The sequence below is a fragment of the Monocercomonoides exilis genome (genome assembly GCF_001643675.1).
Source record: "Monocercomonoides exilis strain PA203 chromosome Unknown scaffold3-2548433, whole genome shotgun sequence".
Lineage (NCBI taxonomy): Eukaryota > Preaxostyla > Oxymonadida > Polymastigidae > Monocercomonoides > Monocercomonoides exilis.
Window position 1 is genome coordinate 244,975 of NW_027150548.1, and position 20,236 is coordinate 265,210.

A 20,236-nucleotide genomic window follows, 5' to 3' on the forward strand; every position below is an offset into this window, starting at 1 on the left:
ATAACTTCTATTTTTATTCTTTTTGAAGTATTTTTTTTTCTTATTTTTTGATCAGAAAATTGAAAAAGAAATTAACTTGAATGACATCAAAGAGATTATTCAATATCATCAGGAAAATTGAATTTTGACAAGGCCTGCCTATCAATCGGTTTGTCAGTTTTTTTATCAGGAGATTAAACAATGATTGCTGCTTGAAGGGAATGATTGAGAATGAGCTGCACTTTGTGCGAGAGGCAGTAGGAGAGCTGGAAGAGCTGGTGAAGTGTGTGGACTGGAAGAGAAAAGAAGAGGAAATGAGCGAAGAAGAAAAGAAGTAGAGGATAAGGAAGAGAAGGAGAAAATAAGGAGAAGAGGAAGATGATGAAACAGTGAGAGTAGCAGCTTATTTAAAGATAAATAATAGTTTTCTTCTATTGCCATTGTTGTTGGAGTTGTGACAGACAGAGAGAGAAAGAAAGAAAAAGTAAGAGTAAGAAAAAGAGAGTGAAAATGTGTGTGTGTGTGTGTGTGTGTGTGTGTGTGTGTGTGTGTGTGTGTGTGTGTGTGTGTGTGTGTGTGTGTGTGTGTGTGTGTGTGTGTGTGTGTGTGTGTATTGTTGAGAGAGGAAAGCACGAATGAAACAGGAAAAGATGTAGCAGAGAAGATAGGAGAGGCAGCGACAAAGGCACAGGAGTAGGGTTAGTCGAAGGAGTTTTAAGTGGAGGAGAGAGAAGAGATTTCATTGGGCCGATCATTCAATGAAGAGGATGAAGAAGAGGATGAAGGAGAGGAAGAGGAAGAAAAAGGAAAAGAGTTGAGCAAATTTTGTGATAGAGATACAGCGCATTTTATATTCAACACTTTGAAGTCTTTTTTATTTTTTGTTTACATCTTTCTTTTTCTGTCAATCTTTCTGTCTTTTCTTTCAGAAAGAAATGGAAGGAAGAAGAAAAAATAGAAATTGTTTTTGATGAATTTGTAATTATCATGTGTTGAATTCATTTTTTAATTTTTGTACATTTTCATATACTTCTGTTCATCAAGAATATGTTTTATCGTTTATTCATTTTTTTATTATGTTTACGAAATGTTATTTATGTGTGTTAATGTTTGATTCTTTTTATCTGCTTGTGTTATTTTTGTTTTGAATTTTTTTAATATCCCATTTATCAAATTTTGAAATTTGAATTTCTTTTTGAACATATGAAACCAAAAGTTAACAGCAGATCGTATTTCAAATAACTTTTCAAAATATTTTCTTCCGAGAAAGAAACAATTCGATGATTAATCGATGCCAAAATTTTGGAATCAGAACGGTTTTGTTGGAAATGCAAAAAAAATATGAAGATTTTCATTTACAATAATTTTACCAGCAGATTTCGGTGCAAGCATCAACAAATTAATATTTGGAAAAATACGAATTTTGAAAGGTTTCGAATCAGAGTCAGTAACCAATGTTTAATTGCTTTGTGCTTTTGGGTTGGAATGTCTTCGTCACATTGTTCCATGATTTCTGGAAAATCAGAAATCACAATTTCACGAATGTTTTCTTCATTTAGAAGATGTATTTCACATCATATGGCAGAAAATCATTACATGCTCGGAGGTGAGGGAAAAGAAGTGGAAGTTGATGAAGCTGGTTTCCCGAAAAGAAAATACAACAGAGGGAGAATCAAACGAAAAAATTGGATATTAGGAGGCATCGAGAGACCAAAGCAGAAAGGTTTAAAGTCAAGATTATTTCTTCTTCCAGTTTAAAAAAGAACAAGGGAAGTTTTGCATTCATCTATCAAAGAACATATTCAAAAGAAAACTTCAATTTTCACTGATTGCTGGAAAGGATACAACGGATTGGAAAAAATTGGTTTCAGTCATTTAACTGTGAATCACAGCAAGCATTTTAGAGATCCCGAAACGAAAGCCCACACTCAAAGAATTGAAAGTACTTGGAGTCTTTTAAGGAAATCTCTTCCACCAAATGGAGTAAGACAGAAATATTTAAATGATTATTTAAACACATTCACATTTAAAAGAAGTCCTTGTAATTCTTTTAATAAATTTTTGCATATGTACACATACACTAAATTTTGATCATAAATAAAATCTTGCAGTCTGCAAATCAATAATTTTCTGTAAATAAAAAAATTATTGAAATCAAAAATGAATAAACGATAAAACATATTCTTGATGAACAGAAGTATATGAAAATGTACAAAAATTAAAAAATGAATTCAACACATGATAATTACAAATTCATCAAAAACAATTTCTATTTTTTCTTCTTCCTTCCATTTCTTTCTGAAAGAAAAGACAGAAAGATTGACAGAAAAAGAAAGATGTAAACAAAAAATAAAAAAGACTTCAAAGTGTTGAATATAAAATGCGCTGTATCTCTATCACAAAATTTGCTCAACTCTTTTCCTTTTTCTTCCTCTTCCTCTCCTTCATCCTCTTCTTCATCCTCTTCATTGAATGATCGGCCCAATGAAATCTCTTCTCTCTCCTCCACTTAAAACTCCTTCGACTAACCCTACTCCTGTGCCTTTGTCGCTGCCTCTCCTATCTTCTCTGCTACATCTTTTCCTGTTTCATTCGTGCTTTCCTCTCTCAACAATACACACACACACACACACACACACACACACACACACACACACACACACACACACACACACACACACACACACACACACACACACACACACATTTTCACTCTCTTTTTCTTACTCTTACTTTTTCTTTCTTTCTCTCTCTGTCTGTCACAACTCCAACAACAATGGCAATAGAAGAAAACTATTATTTATCTTTAAATAAGCTGCTACTCTCACTGTTTCATCATCTTCCTCTTCTCCTTATTTTCTCCTTCTCTTCCTTATCCTCTACTTCTTTTCTTCTTCGCTCATTTCCTCTTCTTTTCTCTTCCAGTCCACACACTTCACCAGCTCTTCCAGCTCTCCTACTGCCTCTCGCACAAAGTGCAGCTCATTCTCAATCATTCCCTTCAAGCAGCAATCATTGTTTAATCTCCTGATAAAAAAACTGACAAACCGATTGATAGGCAGGCCTTGTCAAAATTCAATTTTCCTGATGATATTGAATAATCTCTTTGATGTCATTCAAGTTAATTTCTTTTTCAATTTTCTGATCAAAAAATAAGAAAAAAAAAATACTTCAAAAAGAATAAAAATAGAAGTTATCATACGCAATATCCAGATCTACTCAAAGCAAGCAATGCCACTTCCACTCCTTTTTGCGTTGCCTTGTCGTCCTATTTCTTCAATGCAACTTTCAAAAGCAGAGCACACGAAATGATAGTTAGCACAAAGGGAAATCATAGTCAAGCGTTATATAGCATTCACAAAGATCAATTAGAAGCTTTTTGCTCTTCTTCTCTTATTTTCTTCACATCTTCGTTGAAAATGATCTCCAAATATTTTTTTCAAAAATGAATCGTTAAAGCATTAATAACATTCAATATTCATCATACAACAACATTCTTTTCGTGTTAGCAATATAACTGCATTTCTCATTGAATATTTCTTTTCTTCAATCATTAAGTGTCTTTTCATGAATAATTCTCTTGGGCAAATCGAACTAAATTTTTCTTTCATTATTTCTTCCACAAATCCTTTCATTTCTTCGGTTTTCTGATTCATTTCAATGCCGCATCAGCTATTCTGATTGTTAATATTATTATTGTGCAAAAAAATGTTAATAACAAATAAATTTAATATGAATATCAGAAAAAATAAATATAAGCAAAACTTTCATACGTTCTGTTTCTTTTTGATTTTCATTTATGCTGATCTCCAACAAAACAAAGTAAACAATGATCTTGACTTCTGTTTCCTTTGTTCAAAATGTTTTTCCATAAATAACAAACAGATTATGAATAAAAATCAAAAATTAACACGTGCATACGAGTTATAAATGAGTTTTTCGTTTTCCACTAAAAGATATGGAAACAGCTAATTCATCATGCTGATCCAACCCATTATAAAATTTTGTTGTTCATAAAAAAGAAAGATCGATAAAAAAGAAGAGTCGTTCAATAATCACAATTTCATAAATATTAGAAGCAACAAATATGACGATATTAATAATTAATTTCACGCTATTCGACTGTCACCTAGATAATATTTCGCCGGATTATTATATTATTGAAAATGAGATTAATTGCTAAATGATTTCAATATCCATCAATTTGTATCTTTAACAACAAAAGACAAAACGAAACACATTTGAGAGTGAATGAATTAAGATATAAAGAAGATTATTCACTTTCGCTCAGTTTTCGTGTCTTCTGCTCATTCAGTTATCTGTACGTTTCATGTGAAAAAAAAAAGATTCTCACATCTTTCATTTGTTGTTTTCTATTCATTTTACAAAAAGAAGAACCAAATGTGTCTGAAGCGTTCAAACAAAAAAACAAGACACACACAAATACATCGCTGCATATAAATACATAAAAAATACATATAAAGTACATATTAATATATATATATGCATACACACTGCATACATACAAAATAAGAATAACTACAAATATCACATGCAATCCAACATCCATTGAAGCACTTTTCAAACAAAATAAGATGTGAAATTCTCAACAAATCAAATTCACACAAAAATCACAAAAATCTGGAAAAGCTTCAAATAAACGAAAAACAAAATACATTGCGAAAGCAAAAGCAATCAATGAAAATATCTCTTTCATTTTCATATTTCTCAAATTCATTCTTTCTTCATTTCAGTGTATTTTCATTCCCCACATTTTCTTCACTATCCATCCTCTGTTATTTGCATAATCTGCAAAAAAAACTTTTCAGAAGCTTCACCATTCTCGCACCTTTTTCTCTTCGTTTAAATCATTTCCCCTTTCATCTCATTTTTTTCTCAATTACATTCCCCTTCCTTCACTTTCTTGCCTTCCTTCTCATCCATCTCATTCTCTTCACCCCCCTCTTCTCTTCGTGTTTCCACCACCTCCACTGCATCTGACATCGTCATCACCAATGCATCCTTCGGGAAGTGCGAAATCAGCTCCCGCTTCACTTCCACAAGTGTCATCCTCCTCGAAGCCTCCTGCTCCACACACCCTTTCACAACACTCCAAAGCGACGATCCCTCTGCACCTGCCATGTTCGGCATCTCAAACATCCCAATCTTCTCCCCTGCCACCTCTGCCGCATACTCTCCAAACGGAATCTCCAGCGTCAGGCACTCCCACAGCATCATCCCAATCGAGAAGGCCACTGACTCCTTCGTCGCTCCCATCTTCCTGTTCACCTGCAGCTCTGGCGCCTTCCACCTAAGGCACTCTTTTTTGAAACTATCTTCATCCTCAAATGCAGATGAAGGAAGGGAGTCATCATCATCATCATCATCACTGGCAGATGTCACAATTGTTGATGATGAGATGGATGATGAATCTGAGTCATCATCTGACAATAAGTCAGAATGCATCACAATGCAGATCACCATATGTTCTGAGAACAGCACAATGTGAGGGCTCAGATTGCCGAGGGATTGAAGTGGATTATCCATCTCGTCAAAGGAATGGAGTGCGAGATTTGCCACCCAGAACAGGATTTGGGCAGCTGTTTGCTCCCTTTGTTGAAGGCTCCCGATTTCCATCTCCTTCTTCTCATTTCTTCCATGAAGCAACATGAACAAAGAATCCCTCAGATCCACAATCAGCTTCTCATGTGGAGATGAACAGGCCATTGCATCCACTAAGTTTGACATTGACGAGGTCGTGGGGCACAGATCCTCCATTCGAACAAAGGTAGTTTCTGTATCTGTGGATGAAATGGATGGTGATCTCCTTCTTGTTTCCTCCTCTTCTTCTTTTTCATCTTCCTTTTCAAGTACCCATTCAGGAATTTTGTCTGAATCTTTCCCCAATATGTATTCTGTTGATCCACTCTCACTCAACAGATACTCTGATGACTCTGAATGCTCCATTGTTTTCTCATACACCCTCTTCTTTATTCTTTCTTCATTCTTCTTCTCTTCTCTCCTCCACTGTTCCTCTGGTGACATCTCCATCGTCACCATCTCAAACGCCTTCGGATCCTTTTTGATGTTATTATTCACAATCTTTCTCAGATCTTTATTCTCATTCTTCGCTTTCTTCCATCGAATAACAAACAAAATAAATCCAATCAAAGCAATCAAAAACAACACAGCAAATATCGCAATTACAACAGATGCCCATGATGATTTTCCTTCTTTTCCTCCTTCTACAAGTTTTTCATCACCTTTTGATTGAGGTTCACTTGCATTTTTCAGAATAAATGAATTTGTTGATGAAGGAGATTCTGCATTTCCAAATAAAATATGAACGCTCACTTCTATTTCATTTCCACAACTGCTGATAAGATCTTTTGCCATACTTCCTTCAACTTCTCTTTCTGATAAGAATCCATTTGAACCAAAATCATGTTTTTCAATCTCTTTCTCTTCTCCAAGACTCTTCACAACTGCGAATGAAAGATTGCATGGAACAAGAAGCAATCCTTTGAATGTCAGCTTCAATCTATCTGTTGTTTCTTTTGCTTCTGCACTTTCCAACACAGGAATGAAGAATGATGAATCCCTTTCTGAAACAATCCCTTCAAAACTGCACCCTTCATTCAACATCCAAAGTGATGTATTTGGTAAAACTCCATCTCCTCCTTTCAAACTCATCACATTCAATGTTCCTGAATCTGAGCAGATGATGTTTCTTCTCAATGATGGATATCCTTCAATTGATGGATTATTGTGGGAGAAATTCCCTGCTTCAATCAAAACGTTCCCTCCACTCATTGTTATTCCACCTTTTGGTGAATTCGACATTGTTGTATCTTTCATAATCACAGAACTCTTCACAACATCCACAAGAGATCCATCCCATCTGCACATCTCTTCTTCCGCATTCAATTTCTGCTCATTTCTCTCCTTTGCGCTCCCATCAAAAATGCAACTGTCCATTTTCACATCCAAGCAATTCTCCACTTTCATCAATTTTCCTTTTGTGGTCTTTGAACTTGTTCTCTCCATTGTGCAATTTGTCAACTGAACTGTCTTTTTCATTGACAAGCAAGATATCAATGATTCTTCATTTCCTTCAACTGTGATATTTTCTGTTTTGAAATCCTTAATTGTCAATTGACCACATTCGTTTATATTTACCAGAGAAGTTATAATTGTTGAATTACAAATCGTTAATAAATAAATCACTGATAGAAGCGGCGATGAAAGATGCAATGCTGATTCATGAAGAATGAGATTTGATATTGTGCATTCCATAAGTTGTAATTCTCCTTTTTCCATATTAAAAATGTGAAATGGAATGATTGCAAAAACTTCATTAACTCCTTCTGTCAATTGTTTTGAACTGAATGAGCAATTCACAATTTCAAGAATCCCTCCCTCTGGTGATATCAGTGATTCATGTTGAGAAACGAAATTTGGATCAAACACAAAATTCGCTCTCATCAATGAAACTGTTCCTGTTGTTGTTATCAAACAATCCTTTGCTTTTGTTATCCCTGATTTCACTTCAACTTCACACAAGCCTCTGCTCTTTGAACTCAAATTCATCTCTTTCAGACTTATCTCTTCCCCAATCACACTCTCAGTGTCAACATACAACAGGCTCACATATTCAGATGTCAAATGCGCCAGACCATGCTCAATCGAATAACAAGGAAACACATCACTTCCACATCCCAATGTGTCATGCCCATCTTTCGAAACAGACACAACCATCCACTTCAAAGAAACAAGAAACACTCGAAGATCCATTTCTCCATATTTCCCATCTTCCCCAACAAATGCATTCTCATCATCCTTGTAATCTGTGCAATCAAATGCAAAACGCTCTGTATTCACGCTGGCCACAAGATTCCCACTCTTCACAAACATGTTCTTCCCAACTGTTGCTGAGCATCCAGAAAACGATATCGATGAAAGTTGAAATCCTCCTTCATTCAGACTGCAATCCAGATATATCCCTCCTCCTTTTCCTCCATCGCTGACATCTTCATTCACGCAGCAGCTGGAGAAGATGGTGTCACTCACCGAAAACGTATTGTCAGAGACGGTTGAGGCGAATGAGATGCACCCGCCATTGGTGGCAGTCTGTTGGCTCAACTGTTCTGAGTTGATGTTGGTGATGGTGCAGTTGGCGAGGGAGAGGGAGAGGGCAGGGGAGGTGGCAGAGGAGAGGACACAGCTGGTGGGGGTGGCTGTGGAGGTGATGTCGGTGATGTTGGAGGAGTTGAGGGTGAGAGGACTGGAGAGGAAGGTGAGGTGGAAGATGCTTTGGCTGTTGAGGGAGAGACTGGTGATTGCTGTGTGGTTGAGGGCGAGGGAGCCAGCAGTGAGGAAGAAGAGGGGAGTTTTTATTGTTATGGAGGTTGTTCCGGTGATGGTGGTTGTGTTGAGGTTGAGGGAAGGGGAGTTACCGGAGAGGTGGAAGAGGATGGGGGTGATGGTGTTTGTGGAGTTGTGAGCGATGGCGAGGGCAGAGACTGTGAGGGAGCCCTGGGTCTGTTGAAAGAGGGCAGACGAGGCAGATGGATCTGGTGAAGAAGATGCAGATGAAAATGATGAAAATGATGAAAATGATGATGTTGATTGTGATGACTGTGAATGTGAGTTTTGTGGTTGGGGAATGCCACTGGAGGCGATGGTGGTGGCATCTGTGCCATTTCCTGTGATTTTAGTGTCAACCGCGCTGAAAGTGAGTGTTTGAGTTGGAACAAATGTTGAGGTGAGGAGGGTGAGAGAGGCGTCTTGGGGATCTGTCATGCGAACAAGAGCATGTTCTATTGTTTTGCATGGACTGAGTTGTGTGATTCCGCAGAGATCGGTGTTTGTCCCATTATTTGATACGATTTTGAATGTTGTTATGAGAGGGAGCCATCTGTTGTACACTGCATTGTCAGCTGTTCCTTGATTCCACACTCGATTTGTTGGAGTTGTTGATCCACATTGCTGGAATGGGGATTGGGTGATTGCATTGCCATTAAAAAACACATCATTTCCCCTGCCATTAGTTGCAGTGTTGCCATCGAAGAAGCAGAAAGTGATAAATCTAATTTCATTCATCCAAGTCAAAAATGCATCCAAATAAATACCAGCTCCTCCGCGTGTAGATGAAGTTGACGTCAATTCATTATTTGCAAATTGACACTCATTGATTGAAAACTGACTTGGTTTTATCTGAGGAGGCCAATTAAATGTTAGAGAGCCAGCAGCAACACCACCAGAATTTGCGATACACTTGCATTTGGTGAATAGAAATTGACCAGATGCAGACAAGTCGTTTAGCAAGAAATACCAACCAGTTCCATAAACGCCCGTTATTTGACAATTTTCAACGATATTATCTGAGAATGAATAAACAGAATTTAATTGTGACCCACCAATACAATTTGCTCCTCCATGTTCAGCTGAGCAACCCGTGAAATTAGATTTAGCGATGTTCACATTTTGTAAACTGTAACAATATAACGCTCCACCATTATATCCTCCTGTGCATGAACATTTGCTGAATGAACACGACGTGATTGTGAGATTGGCATTTGTACAAATAACATAAAGTGCTCCACCAGGTGAAGAGTCACCATTTGAATTATTCCATTCGCACCATTCGAAGCGATGACTGTTTTGATCGAATGAACCCAATCTTCCAAGTTTCACTCTTTGAGATTCAGATCCGACATGCACGACAGCAGTATTGGCTGAAGATCGTGTTTGGTGGAGGAAAGAAGTGTTGAATACAGAGAGAGAAGTGGATGGGCTGTTGAGGTTGGGGAGAATAGAACCATCGATGGGGTTGTGGGTGTGGAGGAAGATGGTTGAGTGGATGGAGATGGATGAGTGAAGGGAGAAGGAGTGGATTGTATTGGTGTTGGTGTTGGTGTTGGTGGAAGAAGAGGAAGAGGAAAAGGTGGTTGAAGTGAATGGGTTTAGTGAGTGTGAGGGAAGGGATGGAAGAGATAGAGGGGATTGAGGAGATGAGATGTTGGAGAAGAGGGTGTTTGAGAGATGGAGATGGAGGTGGATTTGGAGGTGGGGATGGGATTGGTGATGGATATAGAGAGGGGAAGGGGAAGAGGAAATAGAAGGGGAAGGGGAAGAAAAAGAAGATGATGAGGATGAGGATGAGATGTTGGAGAAGAGGGTGTTTGAGAGATGGAGATGGAGGTGGATTTGGAGGTGGGGATGGGATTGGTGATGGATATAGAGAGGGGAAGGGGAAGAGGAAATAGAAGGGGAAGGGGAAGAAAAAGAAGATGATGAGGATGAGGATGAGGATGAGGAAGGAGAAGAGGAAAGGGAAGGGGATGGAGAAGGGGATGGGGAAGAGAGGGAAGAAGGAGAAAAAAGGAAAGGCTGGACGAGGGAGATGAAGGAGGAGAAAGAGGAGTGGGAGATGGAGAAGGAGGCAGGGATTGGGGAGTGGGCATCTGAGAGGAGATTGTTTGGGGTGGAGAAGAGGGGGAAGGAGAAGATGGCAGGTTGGTGGGTGGTGAGGGAGAAGTTTGTGAGGGCGAGGGAGGCATGGCCAGAGAGGAAAAGTGGAGATTTTGTTGCTGGGTTGACTTGGCAAGTGGAGGAACAGATGGTGGCAGCTGAATGTTGCTGAGAAGTGAGGAGTGGACAACCGCTGAGAGGGATGATGTTGAGATGGGTCACACACAAGGAGGCGTTGACGATATTTAGACTTGTTTGAATACCGTAAATATGATTGTCAGCTGGTTTTATTACTTTCGCCAATGGATTGTCTACATTATGTTTGTTATTGGCATTCTCATCTGCTATGTTGATCATGCTTTTCTGCATCTGCTCGTTCATGTCTTGTTGAAATTGCCTTTCTGAATTGTTTTTGTCATTACAGCAATTGACAACGAGTAAAAGCAATGCAACAATATTTATTGCAACTTTCATGTAGAGATGTGTATCGATACGGATGTGGATGCAGGAAAAACGGAGAAATGAAAAATTATCGCTGCCCATATTATAAAAAATAAAAATATTAAAATATGGGACAAAATTTTTTCATTAGACCTTTTTCGTTTCAATTTATGATACTTGCAAAGAATGAGTGATTGTGAATTGGAAAGGATTAATTTGATTTGATTAAGTCAAATATGATTTTACTCAATCAGAATCTTGATCACTTTCAAATTTTGTTATATACCACTTTCGATCGACAATATTTTGTTTGTCCTTTATAGTTTGATATTTGCATTTTGGGGTATTAAGACTTTCTTTAAACTTATTATTAATGTTTTTTTCGATATTTTTGCTAACTATCAAATTTAATAACTGCTTCTGATTCGGATCGATTCAGCTGGACAAAATCAATTTTTTGTGAACGAAGTATATTGTGCCAAAGAAAAAAACCAACAATATATATTTGTTTTTATCTCGTTTTAGCTTTTACAACTTTGGTTTTTTGAATATCACTTCGATTTAACATCAAAACTGCAATATGGACTAATATGATTTTTATTCATAATTTTTTGAAACATCAGAATTTTTTTAAAGAAAAAAAAATTGTTAAATATGAATAATTGTTATTTATGAATGATTTGAAACATGTCATTAAATACGAATGAATGATATGAAGATATAAAAGCACTGAGAATAAGATTCAACGTATTTTATTGTGAATTGAAAACAGGAAATTGTATTCTATCTTGAGACGGAGTTACAAATGAAGCTAAAGAACCAAAAGAAAAGCTTCTTTCGTTCTCGGAGTTCATTTGAGATTTAAAGGGTGATTGATTCGAAGATGTTGAATTTAATGAAGGAATTGACGATGAAGATGATATTGTTGATGCTGATCGAGGAGAATCTTCCAAGATCGAAAAAGAAGAAGATTGAATTGTTTCAAAATTTGGAGACGATGATAAAAATGATATAATAGGATTAGATGAGTTTGATGATGATGATGATGATGATGATGATGATGATGATGATGATGATGATGATGATGATGATGATGATGATGATGATGATGATGATGATGATGATGATGATGATGATGATGATGATGATGATGATGATGATGATGATGATGATGATGAAACAGAAGAAATCGATGAAGATGACGGTTGCGAAGATAAAATATTAATTAAATCGTCTGAAGAAAGATTTACAGAGTCCCATTGCATCGGAAGATGCCAGGAGTGTAAACAATCTGATTTTTGTTGTTCATTATCTTCTTTTTGTCTTTCTTTATCCAAAATTTCAGCTCTTTTCTCGTTTCTTTCACATGTTATTTTCTGGACTTCGTTTATTCTTCTTTCTTTCGCTCGCTGCCTCTGTAAATCTAAATGATCTATAACAGAATCAAAAAAATAATTAATATGGTTAAATGAAAAATGAAAAAAGTTTTTTTAACAAAATGAAAAATTCAATAATGGTAAAAGAACGAAAAATAAGCCTCTTATTTCCTCGAAATTTATAGAAATGTTGGGTTCCACGGAAGTTCCAGGATTAAGTCTATTCTTCAATTTGGCCATATATCTTTCATTCGCTTTTCTTTTTGCATCTTTCCTTTCAGCATTTTCCCTCAAAATATCGTTCAAAATTCGACTGTTTGCTTCAGAATCTCTTAATGTTAGTGGGTTATGTAGTATATGAAAATTTGTAAGACAACATGCAACCAAAAAATAGTCAGAAACTTTCGATTCATCAAAAACAAACGGACGACGAAAAATTGTGAACAAAGTTTTCAACCTTCCAAAAAATCTTTCAACAACTACTCTATGAGATGCCAACTCTGGAGTGCCGACAGGTTTTGTTATAATCGCTTCTAGTTCGGGCTTTGCACCGATGTATGCTGAATCTGCTAGAATTTTTGCTCCTCCAAGTTGAGATTGGAAAGTTGGATAATGATCCTTAAATATGGTGAAGTCATGAGTTGAACCTGTGTACACAGAACTAACAGTGCTGACTGTTCCCAATCTGGGATTAACACCCACCTCCGATTTTACGCAATACATGTGATGTTTTCCACTGAAATATTTTTTTCCATATTCCAATTTTCCTCCTGGACGATTAATTGGAATTACAGTGCAATCAACAACAACACCTACATTTTCAAATCCTGTTATTCTTTCAGGTCTGAATGAAATGAACAATTGTGAAAGCTGATTTTTCAATTTTTCAACAGAAGAATGAAGAAGACGAACTGTTGATGTTTGAGATGAATGTCTTGGCTTTGCAAGAAGATGAGTTAATGTGCAAGATCCATGATGAAGAAAGTTGAGAAGTAAAAAGAGCTGTTCTTCAAGAGTATTAATTGCTTTTGTTCTTCCTCGTTGTGGGTGTGAATAATCGGAAAGAAGACATAAAAGAATGTTGAATTCTGAACGAGCAAAGCCCGTCAGTCGAAAAAATGCAATTGATGGGTCTTCAAATTTTTTTAATGCTAAGTCAATAATACTTCGAGGAACTGAATCTTCTTCATCATGATATTGATTTGGAATGGCATTTCTTTGTTCTAAATGTTCCAAAATTGATAATAAAGGATTTTGAGACATGATATATTTTTATAAATATTTATTAATAACAATTTTGACCATTATTTTATTTCTTCTTAAATGATCATTATCCCCGAATTTCTGAATTATGAATTGAGTCAATCAAAACTGATTTGATTGCAGATAAATAGAATTAAATCGATATATTTTATTTTGAATATATTCAAATTGAAATACTTAAATAAATATAGTATAGTTCTATTTATGAAAAATTCAAAGATTTGTTCCAAACATTTTCTGCAATCGAATGATAATTATTCTAACATTATCGTGCAATATTTCATAGGTAATAGTCGATTAGATTGACACCCTAAAAAATCGTTAAGTCAACTTAATATTTGGAAAAATCTACTTATTTTGCAAATAGAAGTTTATTGACAAACTTTTAACAAAATTCAATTTTCTTGCTTTTTTTACGAAAAACGAGGAGTTATACATAAAAAAGGGAATTATGATCATTTCAATAATCAAGTTTGAATCTGATTTGTTTAAAAAAGGAATTCTCAACCCAATTTACAATTTTCACATTGAAGAAACATGATGAATATGATAACAGTTACAGAAATAGACTTGTAAAATACCGAATGAGAGAAGGGAACAGCATTGGCTGTTTTCATTAATTGAGAAAATATTATAAGGGGAGAGCTGATCGAATTAAGAAATCAAAAATAAAAAGAATCTGAAGGTATAGTTGATTTATTTTTTGATTAAACAGACGAAATATCGTTTACTAATACTTTTTAAAAAGAAAATTTGACGAATAAGATAACGAAGCCAAACCCTAAGTGATTTTAATTAATTGCTCCTTTTCCCACTTCAAACCCTAATTTCAAAACTCAAATGCTACAAAACACATTTATTATTATAAGTTTGTTATTGTTATCAAAAAGAAATCCAAAATTTTGTATATTTTTGTGTGTCGATCTAATCGACTAATGCCATTTCATTTTTAAATTTAAAAAATCGAAAAAAAATCTTTGAAAGAACTATGTGGAACAAAATTCATAAAACATAAAATTTTGTCCCATATGTCTGATCGTGTCTTTCAATAAATTGAAGTGATATTAAAAAGATATTGCATTTGAAAATGAAATTTCATATTTCTGTCTATTCTATTTTCTGTTTTTATATTTTTGTATTCTTTTGTTGTCAATGGATGTAATTTTTTTTGGAAATATCACTTTTTAACAGACAAGGTGATTGATAATCAAACCTCCACTTCACCCTTTGGTACAAAATATTCGTCATTCACTTCTTTTGCTTATTTTTTTTAAAAAAAAAATGGAAAACAAGTGATTAATATGACGAACTTTTTTCTTTTCTTCGCATGGTTCATCTTTTCATTGCGTATTAATCTCGACATAAGAAAAAATATTTTTGGATCAAACACAAAACAAAGTTTTAATAAAAATCTAAATCTAAAATGCGCACTCAAAGAAATCATATTTAATAGAAAATGTCAAATGAATCAATCTGAACATTATTTAAAGAATGGACATTCTTTTCGCTTTGGTTATTTAACTTTCTCGTTCTTTTTTGAATTGCGTGCTCTTTTGCTTCCCGAGAAATGCGAAATTTTTCGTTTTGTATATTGCTATCTCCACAAATTTCCGAATCAGGCATTGCTTCCATCTCCGTATAGCTTAATAGATGTTTGCTCGCCGTAAGATGATTGATTGCCACGCTTTGAGTCTGTTTTGCTGATTCAATCGCTCTTCTTTCTTGCTCTTGCGCCCGCAAATTGCGCACAACAATTCCTTTTATCAGCATTTTCTTTGCTTCCTTCCACTTACTCTGCGGAATTCTGCTCAAATCCAACTCGCCATCTAACAGCATTTCAATCTCTTTTTCATCAATGTACGCCTCTTCCTTATTTGTTTTGCTATCTTCATTCGCTGAATCATTATCTTCGCTCCTATTTATTTCCCCTTCGGTTTCATCTTCCGCTTCAACCTGTAATGGATTGACAAGTACACCTTCTAAAAAGTCGTCTTCTCTATTTTTGACTATTTCAGCTTCTCTTCTTTCAAAAGCTTCTGCTTTCTCTCTCAGCATCTCCTCCCTCTTCTCTGCTGCCTTTTCCCACGCTAACTCCTTCGCCGCTCTTTCTTCCTCCGTCTCCAGAACCACTTCCTTTTTCAGAAGCTCTTCTTTGCTCACCCAAATCGTCTTCCCCAACAGAACAAGCACTGTTTGAACAGTCAGACACAAAGTGCCCACAAACACGCCAAACCACACACACTCAACAGCTCTTGTGAGCCAGACAAACAAAGGCGTCGCAACTGATTCAATCACCGAATCTACTCGCCCTTCCGACAAATACTGCTCTCCCTGCGCAACAAACCGATCTGCAGCGCTCTTCGTTTCAGCCAGCCCTCGTTTCAGCCGGCTTTCGAAAGGCGGCTGCAGATAAACGCCTTCTGCAAGAAGAGGATTGAGTGTTGAGTTGCTGGCTGTGGCACTCTCCAGAATATCAAGAGCCGAACTTATCTGTGTTTTCAAAGCTTTCACCAATGGATTAGTTGCATTCTGTTTTTCACGAATTGATGGCGTGCTTATGAAATATGAGTAGAATTCAGAGAGAAAATTCGGAGAATACGAAATGAGAGTGAATGGTGAGGCATCAAGCTGAGGTGATGAAAGGTGGAACACGTCTGAAGGATGATGTGAGCGAAAGTTGGATGTGAATGAAGTGGCTGGTGAATGAGTCTTAGGCGTTTGAAATTGTTGCGTCGAAACAGAAGAAGAGCGGTGAAATGAAGAGTGTGAAATGAGCCTTGAATTTGAAGCAGAATGTAATTCTTGCTGGTTGCTCGGCCGAACAACCAAATTCGTTCGATTAATTCTGTTCACAAAAGAAGGAAAACAATAAAAAGAAGGCAACGCATCTTTTGTTGGTCTCAGCATTTCCCAGTGGATATCTGAGGCAGATTCCATTGCATATCTATTGCTCTTTAAGCCTAAATTCTCTTTCAAATTAACTTTATCATTGTTTGGCAGAGGTGATGAGAATTTATGGAATAAAGATTCAGAAGTATTCAAAAATCCTGTTTCAACAGCTGATGCACTTGTTACATTGGACGTCTTTTTAACAAATCTTCTGAAAACAGAAGAAGACGGAGAAGCCCTTCTTTGCTCGGCATATGGCTCCTCTCCTGATCTCATTCTTGCTTTGATAAGTGGATCGAACACAGACCCGTCGCAATTAGAGGACGAAGAACGAGAAAATACAGATTGCAATGATGAGTCTGTGTAGTGTTGTCTGACATCAACAGGAGAATAGACAATAATCTGAGTATTCAAATCTTCATTCGTTTTTCTGGTTTCAATGTTATTTTTGATAAATTCATTTTGTTCAAAAGAATTTGCTTTTGTTCCAGAGCCTGATGATTGAGGCTCCATCCACAGCATCGAAATTGGCTGTGGGTAAATCTGATTCCCTTCGTCTTCTTTCTCATCCTGCAACGATTTGAATGGACGAGCCTTTGAAACGTCACTAAGACACTGCGCATATTCAGAATAATCTCCCCATTCGCTGCCAATCACCAGGTCGCTCGCAATCTTCTGAGACGTCTGTGTTTCCAATGCCTTTGGAGCTTCTTCAAACACAAAATACGACAAATCGTGGAAGAACGGGGCACAAGAAGCGAGGACAATCATCGGCACAGCGACAAACACTGCAATAGCTGCATTGCAGCCAACAAGGCAATTGAGCGACTTCAGAGTCGGATTTCGAATGAAAAACAGAACAATAAGCAGAACGATAAATGCCAAGCAGGCAAGACTTGCAATCCCTCCAAAAAGATAGCAAATTACACTGAGCCAAACAGAGTTGTTCGAAAAAAAGCTGTTCCATCTCTGAAAAGGAGGAGAATTAATAATTTCATTTGATATGATTTGCAAGTTTATTTTGAACAAGTCTGGAGCTTCGCGCAATGAATATGTGAAATATATCATTTTTTGAAATGTGGAAACAAATGGATTGATGGCCTTGTCAATCGCTTCAACAGAATCGCTCAGGTCAACTGAATTAGAATGAAATGAATTGTCGTCCTTTATTTTATTGTGATGTTGCACATTCTTCACTTTGCTATGTTTTCCATTCAAATGCTGTTCTGTCTGTTCGTTTGAAATTTTCTCTTCATTAGATGATTCCCTTATTCTCGTCAGTGCCTGCTCCAGTTGAGTCAGATTCTGCTCAGCGTTGGCAATACTCGAAATGAAGTCTGAGTGGAAAATTTCAGCCTGCTGCTCAGCGTAGCTCTGAAGGATTGCAGTTCCATTGATGTACTCTGGAATGACTGACAAATTACTGCGCACAATTACTATGCCTTCGGCCTCTTGAGACATTCTGTTTCTTTTTTTGTGAAGAAAATGAGGGTTTTGAATGGAATTATTCATTGCAGCTGAAATTGCATTTGAAGAACTTTCCAGTGTATTATTGTCTGAAGCGCGAACTTGATAATTCAAAGAATTTCTTTCAGAAGAATTAAAATCACTTTGAGACCTCGACAAATTGTCGTTCGAGCTGGATGAGTCAGGCATAAACTCATTTTTCACAGCTCTGCAAGACGCATGATAATCAGCAAAAGCAAGTGGATGTATTGGAAATGTAGACGATCCAACACTAAAATTTGATTTTTCCCGAATCGAATTTTTTGAAGAATCAGCCGATAAAGAAGTGTCAGTGTCTAAATTGCGCATGTCCACAAGCTGAGCGCATCGGAGTCTGTGGAGCACACGCAGCAGCTCTTCTCTCATCTTCGCAGAGTTGCTGTCTGCCACTTTTGCGCGGGTGACGTGGTTGGAGAGCTCGATGCTGACTTGTGTGAAGTTGAAAGGCCACACAAAAGAAGTGAGATTCACAGGAAGCGATTGGTCGTAGCTCAGAATATTTCGAGTGGCTGCAAGGAAAAATATAAAAATCACACAAAATTGTTCAAAATAATTGAAATGTGAGCATTAAAAAAAAAGAAGAAGATTGAATTGTCATTGAAAACAAGAAATTCAATAAGAGATGCATACCACTTATATCAGTCACCAACTTTATCAGGCTTCGTTCAATAGCTCCTCCTCTCTGGTCGAGTCTGCTTTCCATTGATTCGATTGCCTGCACTGTCTTTTCTCTGAGTTGCTTGTTCACATCGTCTGCTTCTGCCAGGCTGCTCATCTGCATCGCATCGTGGTTCAAATATGCATCCACAATCACAGCGATTGTGCGGTTGATCTCAGATGTGAGTGTGTTTGGGTCGGTTGGCGTTACAATCACTTCAGAGGGATTCACAGGATCATAAGTTATCTGGTAGGGAAAATAAATGAAAAGTTTAGAAATATTTATCAAAAATAATTGAATAAATAATAGTTAGAAAAAATAAAAGGAACGATATATCATTAGATATAGAAATTTCATAAAAACAAAAATACATATAAAACAAGTTAAAAGTGCAAACATCGATTTTAATTGACTGCAAAATGTGCAGCATTTCTAAGAAATTATCAATATATCCGTTTTTTTCGAATTCCTGATCAAATATTTCTCTATTAACTTCTTCAGCTCCTTTTTGCTCCTCCAACAGCATTCTCTCCAACACTTCATCAGAAGTCCATCCTTTTTTCCCTCTCCATGAAAGAGAATCCCATTCACTCGGACTCTTTCTCTCTCTTTCCCTCAGCGTCCAGTAAGGATTAGCCTTTGTAAATGGATTGTCTCTGTTCAGATATTCATCTCGGATTGGATTGAAAACATATGAAGAAGTATGCCAAGTAAGCATTGGCGAGCTCTCGTTAAGGAATGGTTTTAAATAATCTTCAAAAATTTCACTTGACGATGCAAAAACTGTTATTTTGAAAAGATATCATCCAAGAATAAATAACAAAATCAAAAAATAAATTATTCAAACCATCTGAAACAGCACTTAAATCGGAAGGCAAAGACGAAAGAAAATTTACTGTCGTGCTCATTCCATCATTAACCTTATAAATTGTTGATGGAATAATTAAAATTCCAACTGTGGCCACAATCAAAAAGAACGATGCAATAATGCTTAGAATAAAAGTGACTGTCATTGTTACGACTTTACAAGGGAAATAGCCTCTTTCCCAGCAACAGCAACGACAAAATGGCTTTTCTTTCTTTGGGTTGCAACATTTCATCAACGAGCCAAAAAAAGAACCAATAATTATAAAAAGCAGTACTCCCCAGATAACATATGTTGGAATCATGGAAATTATAATTGACTGTATTAATAATAAATTTTACAATTTGAAATTAACAAAAATGACGAGAAAATACCTTTTTATAAACTGATTGCGACTCTTTATTTTCGAAAAGCCCTTGCACCCCTGGAGATGTTTTGTCAGCTTCATAAAACATTCTTAAGAAACTAGGAAAATAATGGCTTGCTTCATTTTCTTTTCCACATAAACGTCTCATTGAACGAGCAAATTGTGACGTCACTGAAGAAATAAACCAAGGAGTTTCATTTTCTAAAAGTATAAACAACATTTAAAACATTTAAAAAATCTACAATATGAAAAATTTCAGCGAACCTTCAGGAGTATTCGCTTTGGCAATTGTAACCGCAATAAACAACGCCAAAGCTTTTAACATATTCTAAAATTTGTGATGGAACGAATGATCTTTTTTAACCATATTAACAAAAGAATTTTTTATTTTTTCTTTGTAACTAACCAAAAGAGCCTTT

General features: G+C 36.4%; 5 protein-coding genes across 5 annotated transcripts; 1 reads left to right on the forward strand and 4 right to left on the reverse strand.

The window, feature by feature from the left end:
• Positions 1-4,339: 4,339 nt before the first annotated feature.
• On the reverse strand, positions 4,340-9,557 carry MONOS_15922 (uncharacterized protein; the record flags this gene model as incomplete). The annotated part of the gene is made up of 2 exons (XM_067868823.1): positions 4,340-9,255; positions 9,474-9,557. The coding sequence occupies 2 exons, from the start codon at positions 9,555-9,557 to the stop codon at positions 4,876-4,878; spliced, it is 4,464 nt and encodes a 1,487-aa protein (XP_067735039.1). The 3' UTR covers positions 4,340-4,875.
• Positions 9,558-10,023: 466 nt separating this feature from the next.
• Positions 10,024-10,624, forward strand: MONOS_15923 (uncharacterized protein; the record flags this gene model as incomplete). Its single annotated transcript, XM_067868824.1, has 2 exons — positions 10,024-10,047; positions 10,223-10,624. The coding sequence occupies 2 exons, from the start codon at positions 10,024-10,026 to the stop codon at positions 10,622-10,624; spliced, it is 426 nt and encodes a 141-aa protein (XP_067735040.1).
• Positions 10,625-11,541: 917 nt separating this feature from the next.
• MONOS_16945 (uncharacterized protein) lies at positions 11,542-12,158 on the reverse strand (the record flags this gene model as incomplete). Its single annotated transcript, XM_067869821.1, has 1 exon — positions 11,542-12,158. The coding sequence occupies one exon, from the start codon at positions 12,156-12,158 to the stop codon at positions 11,646-11,648; it is 513 nt and encodes a 170-aa protein (XP_067735041.1). The 3' UTR covers positions 11,542-11,645.
• Positions 12,159-12,255: 97 nt separating this feature from the next.
• MONOS_15924 (putative DDE superfamily endonuclease) lies at positions 12,256-13,532 on the reverse strand (the record flags this gene model as incomplete). The annotated part of the gene is made up of 2 exons (XM_067868825.1): positions 12,256-12,325; positions 12,727-13,532. The coding sequence occupies 2 exons, from the start codon at positions 13,530-13,532 to the stop codon at positions 12,256-12,258; spliced, it is 876 nt and encodes a 291-aa protein (XP_067735042.1).
• Positions 13,533-14,508: 976 nt separating this feature from the next.
• MONOS_15490 (uncharacterized protein) lies at positions 14,509-20,153 on the reverse strand. The gene is made up of 6 exons (XM_067868369.1): positions 20,082-20,153; positions 19,825-20,018; positions 19,433-19,769; positions 18,983-19,368; positions 18,558-18,831; positions 14,509-18,436 (listed from the first exon to the last, which is right to left on the reverse strand). The coding sequence occupies exons 1-6, from the start codon at positions 20,140-20,142 to the stop codon at positions 14,979-14,981; spliced, it is 4,710 nt and encodes a 1,569-aa protein (XP_067735043.1). The 5' UTR covers positions 20,143-20,153; the 3' UTR covers positions 14,509-14,978.
• Between the last annotated feature and the right edge of the window lie 83 nt (positions 20,154-20,236).

What these genes read in the sequence shown, in the direction of transcription:
- MONOS_15490 (XM_067868369.1), bottom strand. Translation starts at nt 20,142, where the DNA reads ATGTTAAAAGCTTTGGCGTTGTTTATTGCGGTTACAATTGCCAAAGCG. An exon ending in TTTAAGTGCTGTTTCAGATG is followed by an intron (nt 19,369 to 19,432) that starts GTTTGAATAATT and finishes TCAAAATAACAG; the next exon opens with TTTTTGCATCGTCAAGTGAA. An exon ending in TGCAGTCAATTAAAATCGAT is followed by an intron (nt 18,832 to 18,982) that starts GTTTGCACTTTT and finishes TTTCCCTACCAG; the next exon opens with ATAACTTATGATCCTGTGAA.